This window comes from Crocuta crocuta, unplaced genomic scaffold (assembly GCF_008692635.1).
Source record: "Crocuta crocuta isolate KB4526 unplaced genomic scaffold, BGI_CrCroc_1.0 scaffold9, whole genome shotgun sequence".
Classification (NCBI taxonomy): domain Eukaryota; kingdom Metazoa; phylum Chordata; class Mammalia; order Carnivora; family Hyaenidae; genus Crocuta; species Crocuta crocuta.
In genome coordinates this window covers 6,736,616-6,748,962 of record NW_027551567.1, presented here as the reverse complement: position 1 = coordinate 6,748,962, position 12,347 = coordinate 6,736,616, and the positions used below count along the sequence as shown (strand labels likewise).

The 12,347-nt window shown below is 37.5% G+C and overlaps 1 protein-coding gene and 1 long non-coding RNA gene across 4 annotated transcripts in view; one reads left to right on the top strand and one right to left on the bottom strand.

Annotated features, from left to right (window-relative positions):
• ME1 (malic enzyme 1) overlaps nucleotides 1–8,648 on the bottom strand; it is a 175,911-nt gene extending 167,263 nt beyond the window's left edge. The window contains exon 1 of the mRNA XM_077750285.1: nucleotides 8,564–8,648. Coding sequence (XP_077606411.1) covers nucleotides 8,564–8,641 — 78 coding nt within the window. The 5' untranslated portion in view covers nucleotides 8,642–8,648. The remainder of the gene's footprint in view (nucleotides 1–8,563) is intronic.
• Nucleotides 8,450–12,347, top strand: part of LOC144220131 (uncharacterized) — an 84,526-nt gene continuing 80,628 nt past the window's right edge. For all 3 annotated transcript variants that reach the window (XR_013331638.1, XR_013331636.1, XR_013331637.1), the window contains exons 1-2: nucleotides 8,450–8,572; nucleotides 9,469–9,563. This is a non-coding gene — a long non-coding RNA (uncharacterized LOC144220131). The remainder of the gene's footprint in view (nucleotides 8,573–9,468; nucleotides 9,564–12,347) is intronic.

The window sequence follows — 12,347 nt, the reverse complement described above, 5'->3', positions numbered from 1 at the left end:
ATAGTTAATATTGATCTGAATGATAAGCACCAGATAAATCTTGTGAAAGTAGTTTTAGGAGTAGAGATTTGAAGAAGACATTTATGATCTAGTACTTCCTGCACATCCCCTATGCCTTGGGTACTAAGCATATAACCACTGGCTTCAGACAGCAAAAGTACAGCTCTTTCTATCCATGGGTCCTGTCCCCGTGCTACTCAAATAAATTTACTAAGTTGCACCATAAAACATCCAAGAATTATTTCTTGACTATTGCATTCAACAACCCTGCAATATGACCAATATGTTTGCTCTCAATTCTGTCATTATTATAATCACCATATGTAAAAATTTATAATTTTGAATAAGGAAACATTTTAAAGACTTACAAAAATGCTTATTAATCAAATAGCAATTTCTTCCTGGCTCTGAGCACCCAAGTAAGGACTTATTGTTTGGTCAACTAACCAAGACTTACAGCTATTAGTAACCATAACATGTTCATCATTTCAAGATATTGTTTCACAAGATACCTCAATTTGGACATGTAGACAGAAAAACAAAAGGAGGCTGGGCCAGTACCACCAATGCAAACTAGAGCTCCATATGTACAACACTAAGACACAGAAAAGAAAGCTACTTTCTAATAACTTCCCAAGTATGTGAATGTACTACTTAAAGAAGTCATAAAGCAGAATTTGTTTAAACTATGGGTTGTGACTCACATTTTGTAAAAACTGAAATATAATGAGTACTACTAGGGTGCACAAAACACAGCAAAATATTGTACTATGAATTTTTGTTTCAATTACAATGTGTACTCGTTTGCTAGGGTTGCCATAACAAAGTACCAGACTAAGTAACTAAAGCAACAGAAACTTATTGTCTCACAGTTCTGAAGGCTGGAAGTCCAAGAGCAAGATGTTAATAGGGTTGCTTACATTATGACACTTTTCTCACAGACTTCTCTCTTTGTGTTCACATGGTCGTTCCTTTTCTTATAAGGATATCAGCCATATTGAGTTAAGGCCCACCTAAAAACCTGATGTTAACTTAATTACCTCTTTAAAGGTATTAACTCCAAATATAGTTACATTCTGAGATACTGGGGATAAATCAATACGTGACTCTTGGCCGGGTACAATTCAGCCCATAACATTATGCTTATACACATATTATATATGTGCACTGTGTCACATTCAAAAAAGTTTAAAACTATCTTAGAGGACTCTGAATAGACAATTCAAATGTATTAAATATATTCTAAGCTTAAGAGACCTGTCTTAATACTATAATGGAGTCAGGACTCCTTTACTCCCCAGATTTCCAGGTCTTCATGAGGCAGTTTAGAATGTAACTACTTCAGGGATCCTCATAATGTAATTATTAACATTCAGATGAACATGTAAATACTTTTGATGATATTCTTCCTCAACAGTACCTGATTAAAAAAATAATCCTAGTGCTTTAAGTCTAGGGTTTATTAGTATAAAGCTCTGATAGTTATATTTCCATGTTTTTGAGACTATTATTCATTATTATATTGACTTCCCAAGCTACCCAATCAAACCATAGAAACTTAAAGCCATACTGTCTCTCCTCTCTCTTTAAACTCAAAGGCCTCAAGTATCTAACAGTTTAGTTGATGGTTAACTTAGATGTATTTTTAAGGCCTGAGGGAAAATATTGAGGCTTTAAATACTCTAAATTCACTTAAGATAACAATAATTAATCTGTTTAAAATGTACTACTTTACATACATCAAGTTAAAAACAGGTAAAAAATAACGTATAGGCCATAAAATATTTTAAATATCATTTTAAGAATACAGACATCCACATTTTATATTTAGGCCCCATGTCTAAGAAAATTTCCTAAACATTTAGGTTGGAAACATTTCCAAATTTGTTCTACTTAGTTGTAATATATTTCATGATTTATACCGTCAAAGTTGGTTGACTTGGTTCAATAACATAAAATAATGAAGTAACAAATCAGTCAATCTTGAGTCTATCACAGTATTTGGTCATGTCAATTTTGAAAACCATTGGCAATAGCCAAATATTTGTTTTGTCAGAGTAGCTGATTATTTCCGAAGCCAAACAGACTCAAGTAAAGGCTGGTTTCACACCACTGGAACTTCTAAGTTTCCTGTCTCTGCAATTCATTCCCTCATCTCCCAATAACTTTAACAACCAAAGCATACGTCTACCTTTCTCTAACAAGCTATGTTCTTTCGTATTTCCAAGGCTTCACACACTTTGAAAAGAGTACTGAGAAGCAAAGAGCTTTCCTTTTTCTTCACAAATATGTATTTTAACCTATACCTGGCATTCTGTGAAAGTGTATGAAAGATTTCAGAGGTCTTGTGATGTCAGCCAAGCTTAGTTATATGGATTTGAGGGTAAAATTTTAAAAAATAGCTTTGTTTTTACTATAAAATAAAGAAGGAACATAAGATTGTCATCAAAAACTCAAGGGAAGAGGATTAGTACACTAAAAAGAGAATTCTTTATAATTGCTCCAGCTATGAGCTCAGACTTTCTACACAAAAGTACTAAGTTAATAATTAGTATGTACTAAAAAAAAGCCTCCTATAATTTAGGAAAAAACTAATATTCACTATCTCAAATCTTTTCAATATGTGATTGAAGAGGCAAGACAGAAATCATATTACAACAGAATTTAAGGCACTCACAACAAGAATCTTACTCGTTGTGATATTCTCTGAAATAGAACATTACCTCATATATACTGGGCTCTGAACAAATATTTTCTAAATAAAAATAAATAAATGAATGAAATTATCACTTTATTTTATAAGGATAGTAACTGAAATTAGTTAAGAAAAGCTCACTTAAAATCTCACAGCTGCTAAATGGAAGAATTGGGACTTATGCTTTCTAAATACAATGCCTTACAATGGTCATTACGTTACATTGCATTTCTCATACTTGCCCAAAAGTTAGGAGGAAATTATAATGCAAAAATGAGAAATCTCAGACTTTCTTCAATATTTCCTATACTCTATATCACCAGTCTCAAAAGTTCTCAGGTCAAACTCATCTTTCTACTCATTTGAGCTATTACTTGGTTTTTGCGCTCCCCTACACTTCCACTGTTGTTTCAAGTGCAGCAAGGTATCAGACAGGTGTGGAGGCATATGGCTATCCACCCACAATACAATGCCATTTGTATCAGTGGGATTCCACATTAAATAATTCATCAGTTTCTCGTACTGCTGAAAAAACTCCAGAGAACTGTTGGAGATAAAAATTTCTGAATGATTCATTATGGTATAATTTACATTGAAGAAAAAGAGGAGGTTCAAGGTATCTTTCCTTCATAGCCATTAGACCTATTTGTCTCTTTTCCCTACAATACATCCAACTAGGTCTTGACATGCCAGGATACAAACATCTACAAATGCACTTGCCCAGAAGCTCATTTTTTAAATGGAAAAGTTAATGATGCTGACCAAAACTGACTTTGATAAATCACTATCTTAAACTGAATTAAAATGGCATTAAAAAGTGGTATCTTTTGGAGATGTACTAGTCATGTATATTATTTAATCTTAAAGACATGGAAATCATGTAAGCACAATTATGGCAGAACTAGCAATTAGTGTTTTCTACCATTGCTAAAGGAATAGTGAACTAATAAATTTAGAATTAAAAATAAGTGATTTTACTGTGTGTAGAATTTTAATTTTGAAGGATGATTTATGAAACATTATTAGTCATATGAAAATTCCTGAGAAAAAATTTGAAATACAACTCGTCAGATTCAGAAGGTATCCTTGAAAATCATAAACATTAAACTTTAAATTAGATAAGTACATGTAACACAAAGAGAAGCACCTCAAAAATAATTTGGGCTCTGTAGAGAAAGATACTGAATCTCAGAAGCATGAGGTAGAAGTACTTTCGCAAATACTATGATGAAATCCTACCTGGAATGATAGAATTTGAGCAAAAGCAAATAGTAAGAATCATACATTAGTTATTACCAATGAAGAAAGATCTTATTTCTCTTAAGTTTTCACAATGTTAATTTTTTTAATTTGGATCATATCTACTGTTAACCTTGATTTTACCAAGACTAATCACCCCCTTAAGGTTACCTAGCAAGCAATTAAAACTTCATGAATGGTCAAGCTTAAACCAAATTCCAACTATTCTCCTATATTCCAGTATACATTATATAATGTATAGTCGACTAAGCTTTAGACTTCAACATGAATTTACTTTCAAGAAACTCTAATTAAAAGAGTATAAAGGTCTTAAAATAATGCTCAAACAACCACTCTAAAAGCTTCTTGCTTTACAGAAAAGAATATCCAATGGAATAAAGACAGTCTCTTCACCCAATGGTGCTGGGAAAACTGGACAGCAACATGCAGAAAAATGAACCTGGACCACTTTCTTACATTGTACACAAAAATAAACTCAAAATGAAAGACCTAAACGTAAAGCAGTAAGCCATCAAAATCCTCGAAGAGAAAACAGGCAAAAACCAATTTGACCTTGGACACAGCAACTTCTTACTCAACAAATCTCTGGAGGGAAGGGAAACAAAACCAAAAATGAACTATTGGGACCTCATCAAAATAAAAAGCTTCTGCACGGCAAAGGAAACAATCAGCAAAACTAAAAGGCAACTGACAGAATGGGAGAAGATATTTGCAAACAACATATCAGATAAAGAGTTAGTCTCCAAAATCTATAAAGAATTTATCAAACTCAACACCCAGAAAACAAATAACCCAGTGAAGAAATGGGCAAAAGAGATAAATACACACTTCTCCAAAGAAGATATCCCGATGGCCAACAAACACATGAAAAAATGCTCAACATCACTCATCATCAGGGAAATACAAATCAAAACCACAACAAGATACCACCTCACACCTGTTCAAATGCCTACCATTAGAAATTCAGGCAACAACAGATGTTGGCAAGGATGCAGAGAAAGATGATCTCTTTTGCACGCTGGTAAGAATGCAAACTTGTGCAGCCACTCTGGAAAACAGTATGAAGTTCCTCAAAAAATTAAAAATAGAACTACCCTACAACCCAGCAATTGCATTACAAAGGTACTTATCCAAGGGATACAGGTGTGCTGTTTCAAAGGGGCACATGCACCCCAATGTTTATAGCAGCACTACTGACAACAGCCAAAGTATGTATGTAAAGAGCACAAATGTCCATCGATGGATGAATGGATAAAGATGCAGTATATATAGACAATGGAGTATTACTCAGCAATCAAAAAAAAAATGAAATCTTGCCATTTGCAACTACATAGATGGAACTAGAGCGTATTATGCTAAGTGAAATTAGTCAGTCAGTCAGAGAAAGACATATCATACGACTTCACTCATGAGGACTTTAAGATACAAAACAGATGAACATATGGGAAGGGAAGCAAAAATAACATAAAAAGAGGAAGGGGGACAAAACATAAGAGACTTAAATATAGAGAACAAGGAGAGGGTTGCTGGAGGGGTTGTGGGGGGGGATGGGCTAAATGGGTAAGGGGCATTAAGGAATCTGGGGCATTAAGAAATCTACTCCTGAAATCATTGCTGCACTATATGCTAACTAACTTGGATGTAAATTTAAAAATAAATAAATTATTAAAAAAAGAAAAAGCAAAAAAAAATAAAAGCTTCTTGCTTTAAAAGCTGAGTACTGTTTAAAAGACAAAAGAAATAAAAACATGGCTCATTCGTTCATGAAATAGACATTTATTTAAAGCACACTGGGCAAAATTCTGTACTATGACTCCTGCCCTATGACAATCAAAATTTTAAAAATACAATGCAGTGAATACAACATGACATGATACATTTGAATACATAAAAACAGAGGTGTTAAGTAATGACAATAGGACTAAGATAATTAGGAACACCTTCCCTAGAGAGATCATTATTAAATCAATTAATGCCATTTTAATTGTAGGAAATCACACATAGACAAAAAGGAGAGTATTAAGAGATCCAGCAAATGTGGAAGTCTTCAAGTGGAAGACTAAATTGGGGGATTAATGAGATCAATTTGAAGAAGACGGTAAACCTGACAAGACTGATTTTACATTCAACATTACAGGAACTATTATAAATACTTGGATGACAGAAGAATAACGTGAAGAAAAAACTAACTGATGTAGGTGTTGTTCTCATATCTATATGTAGGACAGACTACAATACTGAAAATAAAACCGGTAAAATCATTGCAGTTACCCAAAAGCTGAGGTGATAAAGGTCTGTGTGAATGTGGCCGAAGAAGGCTTCATGTAGCCAGATGACAGGCTGAGATGTTAAAGGGCAAATCTACTAGCCTAGGTTATCACTCACAAAAAAAAAAGCAAAAAAAAAAAAAAAAAAAAAAAAAAAAAAAAAAAAGGCAATAAAAATTCCCGGCCTACCAGAAAACTTTAAAGCCCAGAGGATCAGAACATCCCCCAGCTATGGTTTCAAAGATGTATGTAAGGATATTATGCTATTTCCATGAGGCAACACAGTCTTAGAACTGAGTAAGTAAAGCTTATTCTATTAATCACCCCAGAGTTGGTGAATTAGATTTTTTTAAATATTTATTTCTTTTTGAGAGACGGAGAGAGAGAGAGCGAGCCAGGGGAGGAGCAGAGAGAAAGGGAGACACAATCAGAAGCAGGCTCCAGGCTCTGAGCTGTCAGCACAGAGCCTGAGGCGGGCCAAACCCAGGAACCTGTGAGATCATGATCTGAGTGGAAGATGACCTCAACTGGCTGAGCCACCCAGGCACCTCGGTGAACTAGATTTTAAATCCAATTTGATACTATGCAGACAATAAAGTTCAATGATAAATTCAAAAATGTGTTCTTAACACATTATGCTGCACCTTTCAACTTGGTGGAAGATCTCTGTGATCTTATTGTTGAGTACGAGTTAATCTTTATAGGTAAATAGGAGCCAAAAAGATTTTAAGTAAAGGCGTAATAATTACTCTTGCCCAATGATTGCCTATGCCATCTACCTACTCCAAACACCCATTCGTGCCCATGACTTCAGGGAAATTCAAACAGGTTATACCACTTATGTGGTCCTCCTTAAGTAACAACCCATTATTTGGCCGTAAATTACAGCAAGCAGATAATACATGAAAGTAACAAATTATTCTGTCACATCAGATTTTACCTTTGTTCTACTGAAAACAGGCCCCAACATGAAGACTAATAAAAAGATTAAAAAAAAAACCTAGCAAAAAAATTCAGTTTGAAGAAAAAAAATAAAGTTGGAACTATTTAAAAATTTCATAATGCTTTATGACCCCAAATACTAAACACCACGTATTTGTAAAAGTTAACCTGTCACAAATATCAAAAAGAACTCACACTAGCTATAATTTATCAAATTATAAATTATTAAATAAGAGAAATCACAAATCAAATTATAAGTTATTAAATAAGAGAAATCACAAATCTCCAAGCCTTCAATAATGATCAACAAATCACCAGCAACATGATCAGAAGGTAAGACTGGGGTCCAGTTCCTAATGAAAAAGAGTATCTACTAAAGAGACAATCAAAATGACTAAACATATCTCTGTTCTGACTGATAGCATTTCCTGTATCTTAAATAAGGAAATGTCAAAATCACAGTTACACACACACACAAAAAGATACAGTTACACACACACACAAAAAGACAATCTAGAGAGAAATTTGGCTCTTTAGAGAGAAATCTGGTGAATTTCGCTATAGAGTAAGTGTGACTGTTAGGATCTATATAAGCAAAATTATAAGTTAGGTATTTTTCCTTTCAGAGAAATGCTAGGTGTTTACTCCACATCACCAGTGAAGAAAAATGAAGTGTTACCAGATCTGAAAAGGGGTCTATATAATCTACAGTGAATCCTTGTTTCCAGGAGAGGTCTCTAAAAAAAAAAAATGTTTTTAATTTCCAGAAGCCCGGATTCAAAAACACAGGAATGGCTTTACCCACAGCCCCATGTCTATGACAGGGATTTTATACCAGGCCATGCAAAGTGTCCAAGGCAGAAGCCACCCACCATGCATTCCCAGCCTCCTAAACGCGTCACTCCAGAAACCAAGAGGCCTTGACTTCTAGCTTGTTAATGTGCTGAGGCTGAGAACTCATTTGTGTCCAGGATGGACCAGTAGGACCACTTCTCTCCAAGCAGCGTTCAAGAATTGCCACACTCAGTGGAACCAGTAAGTAGGTGGCACATACAGGCTGAGCAGGCAGCCTACCTGCTATCATCACAGAAACAGTTCACGCACTTAGCCTGATACTACTTTCTTTGGCTTGGCTCCTGGAGAAAAGCAGCCAAAAAGTAAACAAGTTACACCTCCTCTGTTCCCAAAAACGGATGCCAAGGCGAACCAGCACCGCGCGCCCATCACACCGCTGGGCACACAGCCTACTGGGCAGCCCCTCCATTCTGCCCGCACCGAGGGCCGCGTCCGGTGAGAGCGGACAGAGGGGCGAGGCCGCGTCGGGGTACACCCCCCCCCCGGAGGGCCGGTCCCAGACCGAAGGCGACCACGGGGCCGCCAGGTGGGCCGGCAGACTCACCTTGTTGAGGTGAGGGTTCCGCGTCACGGGGTAACCGCGCTGGTGGGTGTGGCGGCGGCGGGGGGCTGCGGGCTCCATGGCTGGCGTGCGGGTGGGNCTCCCGCGGCTCCCCAGGGGCGGCGGCCGCGGGAGCCGCTCCCTTCCACTTACAGGGCCCGGCTCACCGCTGGGTTTACGATCACAAGTGTCCTAGCCCGTCCTTGCGTCGGGCGTGTCTCGGTTGTGCACGGAATGCTTTTGCCCCCGAGACCCATGCGGGTAACAAGGTCACGTTCCCCCGCCCGCCCCGGGGGACTTTAGGGTACCGTGGCCCGGGGCCAAAGCGGGCCCTCAGCGGGAGTCTCAACGAAACGGCGGCAGAGGTGCGAAATGGGGAGGTTCAGGCGGAAACAGCGGCTGCAGGACGGAGGGATGGGAGCTCTCAGGAAGTGGACCAAGGGGCTCTTTGCAGAAGACCTCGACTGACTGAGACCCAGACCTCTATGTCCCTTCCCCGTTAGGCGCTTCGAAGCTCTCTCTATCCAGGGTCCGGATGCCGGCCACGCCCAGGGGCCAGATGGAACCAACCTTGACCCAGAAAGCAGAGACCTGAGTAGAAAAGGGAGAAAGGAGTGTGGGCCGCAATTCCACAGGAGCTGTAGATTATCCACGGGAATTTTATCCTACTATAATTGAAAGCCAAGGTGTCTTAGGGCCCACTGAACATTTATTCTATGTATAATTTACATTCATCTTGTATATAATTTTGTGAGTTCCAGAAGCCAGGAGGTTTATGAACATCTTTGAATTTTAATGGATAACTCAATCTTCAAGGGCTACAGTTTCTACTTTGATGAAAGGAGAGGGTCAGAATAAATGATCTTCCAGCACTGGAATTCTGTTATTATTGATTTTTCTACTTGAAGTTTTCAGAAATGGAGAAGCAATCAGATCAAAGCCAAAAGGAGTGTGTGACACACAAAAAACACTAAAGCTGTCGGTGCCCCAGTTTCTTTTCCAGGTAAGCAGGATGGTTAGTTTCTGCCCGATTCATTTCTATCTAATGGTAGTACAAAAGACAGTATTAGGGATTGCTTATGGGTTGATTTTGTATATCCGTAAACTAGACACACAGTCAATGATTTCTTGTGTTACCTTATCAGATTGTTATAGTAATTGTTTTTTAGCCATGCTTATATCCAAAAGCTTCTTGGACCTATTCTTTGAATTACCTAGAATCAGTTGTTTTAAGGGAGAACATTTTATTGATGGGGACCATTTTATTGGCATCTCAGAGTTAAAAAAAAAAAAACTACTTGTATTTAAATAACACTTCTCACTGTGAGTGCTACAATCCATAAGTAATTAACCCTAACTACAATACCTGAGAAGAAGGTATACTTTACAAAACTCACTCCCAGAGAGTTAATTGATACATGTCACAATTAGAGTGCTTCATCAGAAACAGAAACAGTTTAATAACGGGCCTCGGAAGCAAACAGATGCTGAAGAAACAAAAATGTCAGTACAAGAGCACCTCATTATTATGTCCCTCTTATAGAAGGTTAGCCTGTCTTTTCCTGTTTCTGTGATGTATTATGTACAATAGGAAAACTGACATAAATATAGGGAGGAGCCCAAAGTATATGGACTCTTCCCCCAAGCCATCATTATAAAGGGAGTACAAGATCCTGGCAGTGCAGGTAAAGAGAAGTAAACATATGGGAGATGTGAATTTACGAGAAAAAAAGTTTAGTCATCTTGAATGATAACAGTAGGTGGTTTAACTGGGGAAGCCACTTTGTATATTCATGTGCAGTTCTAAGAGTACTGGAAAGAACTCTTTTTCCATGTAAATGTTATCCAGAAGATCAAATATCAGTCCTGTTTATTTGTTTGTAAGGCTAGATTTTAATATAAAAACAGAACAAAAACAAAATCTCAGGAAACATAGGGGAAAAAACCTTATTTAATTTTCCTTGTAAGAAACTACAGTTGCGCAGTCACTCTGCACATAATTGGTAACGTTAAAAATGGACATGATTCACAAACTAAGGGATTAGAACCCGTAAATTTCTGTTAGATGAATGCACAATGAACTCTAGTCATTAAAATCATTAAAATATGATTACAGTCTTCTGACCTAATGTCATTGAGATGAAGTACAGAAGAGTCAGGAAATTTCTAATAGCACGGAGAGCATTTCAAGTGTTTTACTTTCATGGTGAACTTAAAGGAACGTAAATTTCCCACAAGAAACGATTAGTCTGTGTCATTGGTAAATATTTGCAAAACATTTCAACACTACAAACACTAAAACTTTTAATATGGGGCATTGGAAATGTTTTACTTTCCTGAGAAAAAATATCATCTAATTTTTTTTTACGTTTATTTATTTTTTAGAGACAGAGCACAAGCAAGGGAATGGAAGAGAGACAGAGAATCTGAGGCAGGCCGCAGGCCTGAACTGTCAGCACAGAGCCTAACATGGGACTCAAACTAAAGAACCATGAAATCATGACCGGACACCCAACCGACTGAGCCACCCAGGTGCCCCTCAGCTGGCACTCTTTAACAAGAGGGCATTAACAAAAAAAGTCTATTAACACTTGCAGTGCACATCACACAGGAGAAACTTGAAACAAAGAGTAACTCAAAAAGCTTCTTAAACCCCGCAGTTTATATAGCATCTTCAACAAAGACCAGTGCATTTGTAGAGAAATGATAGCACAAAGGAAAGCAGTTTCAGGCTCTCAAGGGCAGCAAACTGGAAAGGTAAATATATGGGAAGAATCTTTTTATTTGCCAATTCCTCTTCTCAAAGATACATATTTTGGAGTGACGTATCCTAGTTTCCTTCATTAGGCTTTATACTTGGCTCTAAGGAATCCCTGATGAATGAAACTCTAAGTTATTGGAATTTAAGTATTCCAGTTATAGGTGAAATGGGTGCAGGAGGGATTTCATTAAAATGTTTTAGGGGCACCTGAGTGGCTCAGTTAGTTGAGCATCAGACTATGGCTCAGGTCAGGATCTCACAGCTCATGAGTCAAGTCCTGCGTAGGGCTCTGTGGTGACAGCCTGGGACCTGGATCCTGCTTCGGATTCTCAGTCTCCCTCTCTTCCTCTCCCTCACTTGCATGCATGTGCTCACTCTCTCTCAAAAATAAATAAATAAACATTAAGGAAAAAAAGAAGAAGAACTGGGGCACCTGGGTGGCTCAGTTGGTTAAGCCTCTGACTTCAGCTCAGGTCATGATCTCGCAGTTTGTGAGTTTGAACCCCATGTTAGGCTCTGTGCTGACAGCCCAGCGTCCAGAGACTGCTTCAGATTCTGTGTCTCCCTCTCTCTCTGTCCCTCCCCTGCTCACACTCTATTTTTAAGAGAGAGAGAAACAGACATTAAAGGGAAAAAAGAATGTTTTAAAAAGGTGTACCTTATTCTATTCTTTAAGCAAAAGTTTGTGCAAAAGCCCCATCCTCTAAGGGATTCTATAGAATGTCTGGAGCTCTAGAGAGTTGGGGTTTTTTCCCCCTCTGAAGAAAGCAATATTATTCTTTAACAGTTAAAAGCACTATTCCTATTAGGGATAATGTAATACTACCTCATTCTCACTATGTATTACAATCATTAAACATATTCATATAAATATAAAAATACAGACACTGTGTGGTGACTACTTTTGGAATAAATCTATGGACTAAGTTGCAGCATGTATAAATCATTTATATCTTAATTACTTACCTATACCTGAACAAATTTTGATTAAGCATATTATTAATTTTCAAATTATGTAATCTGGTT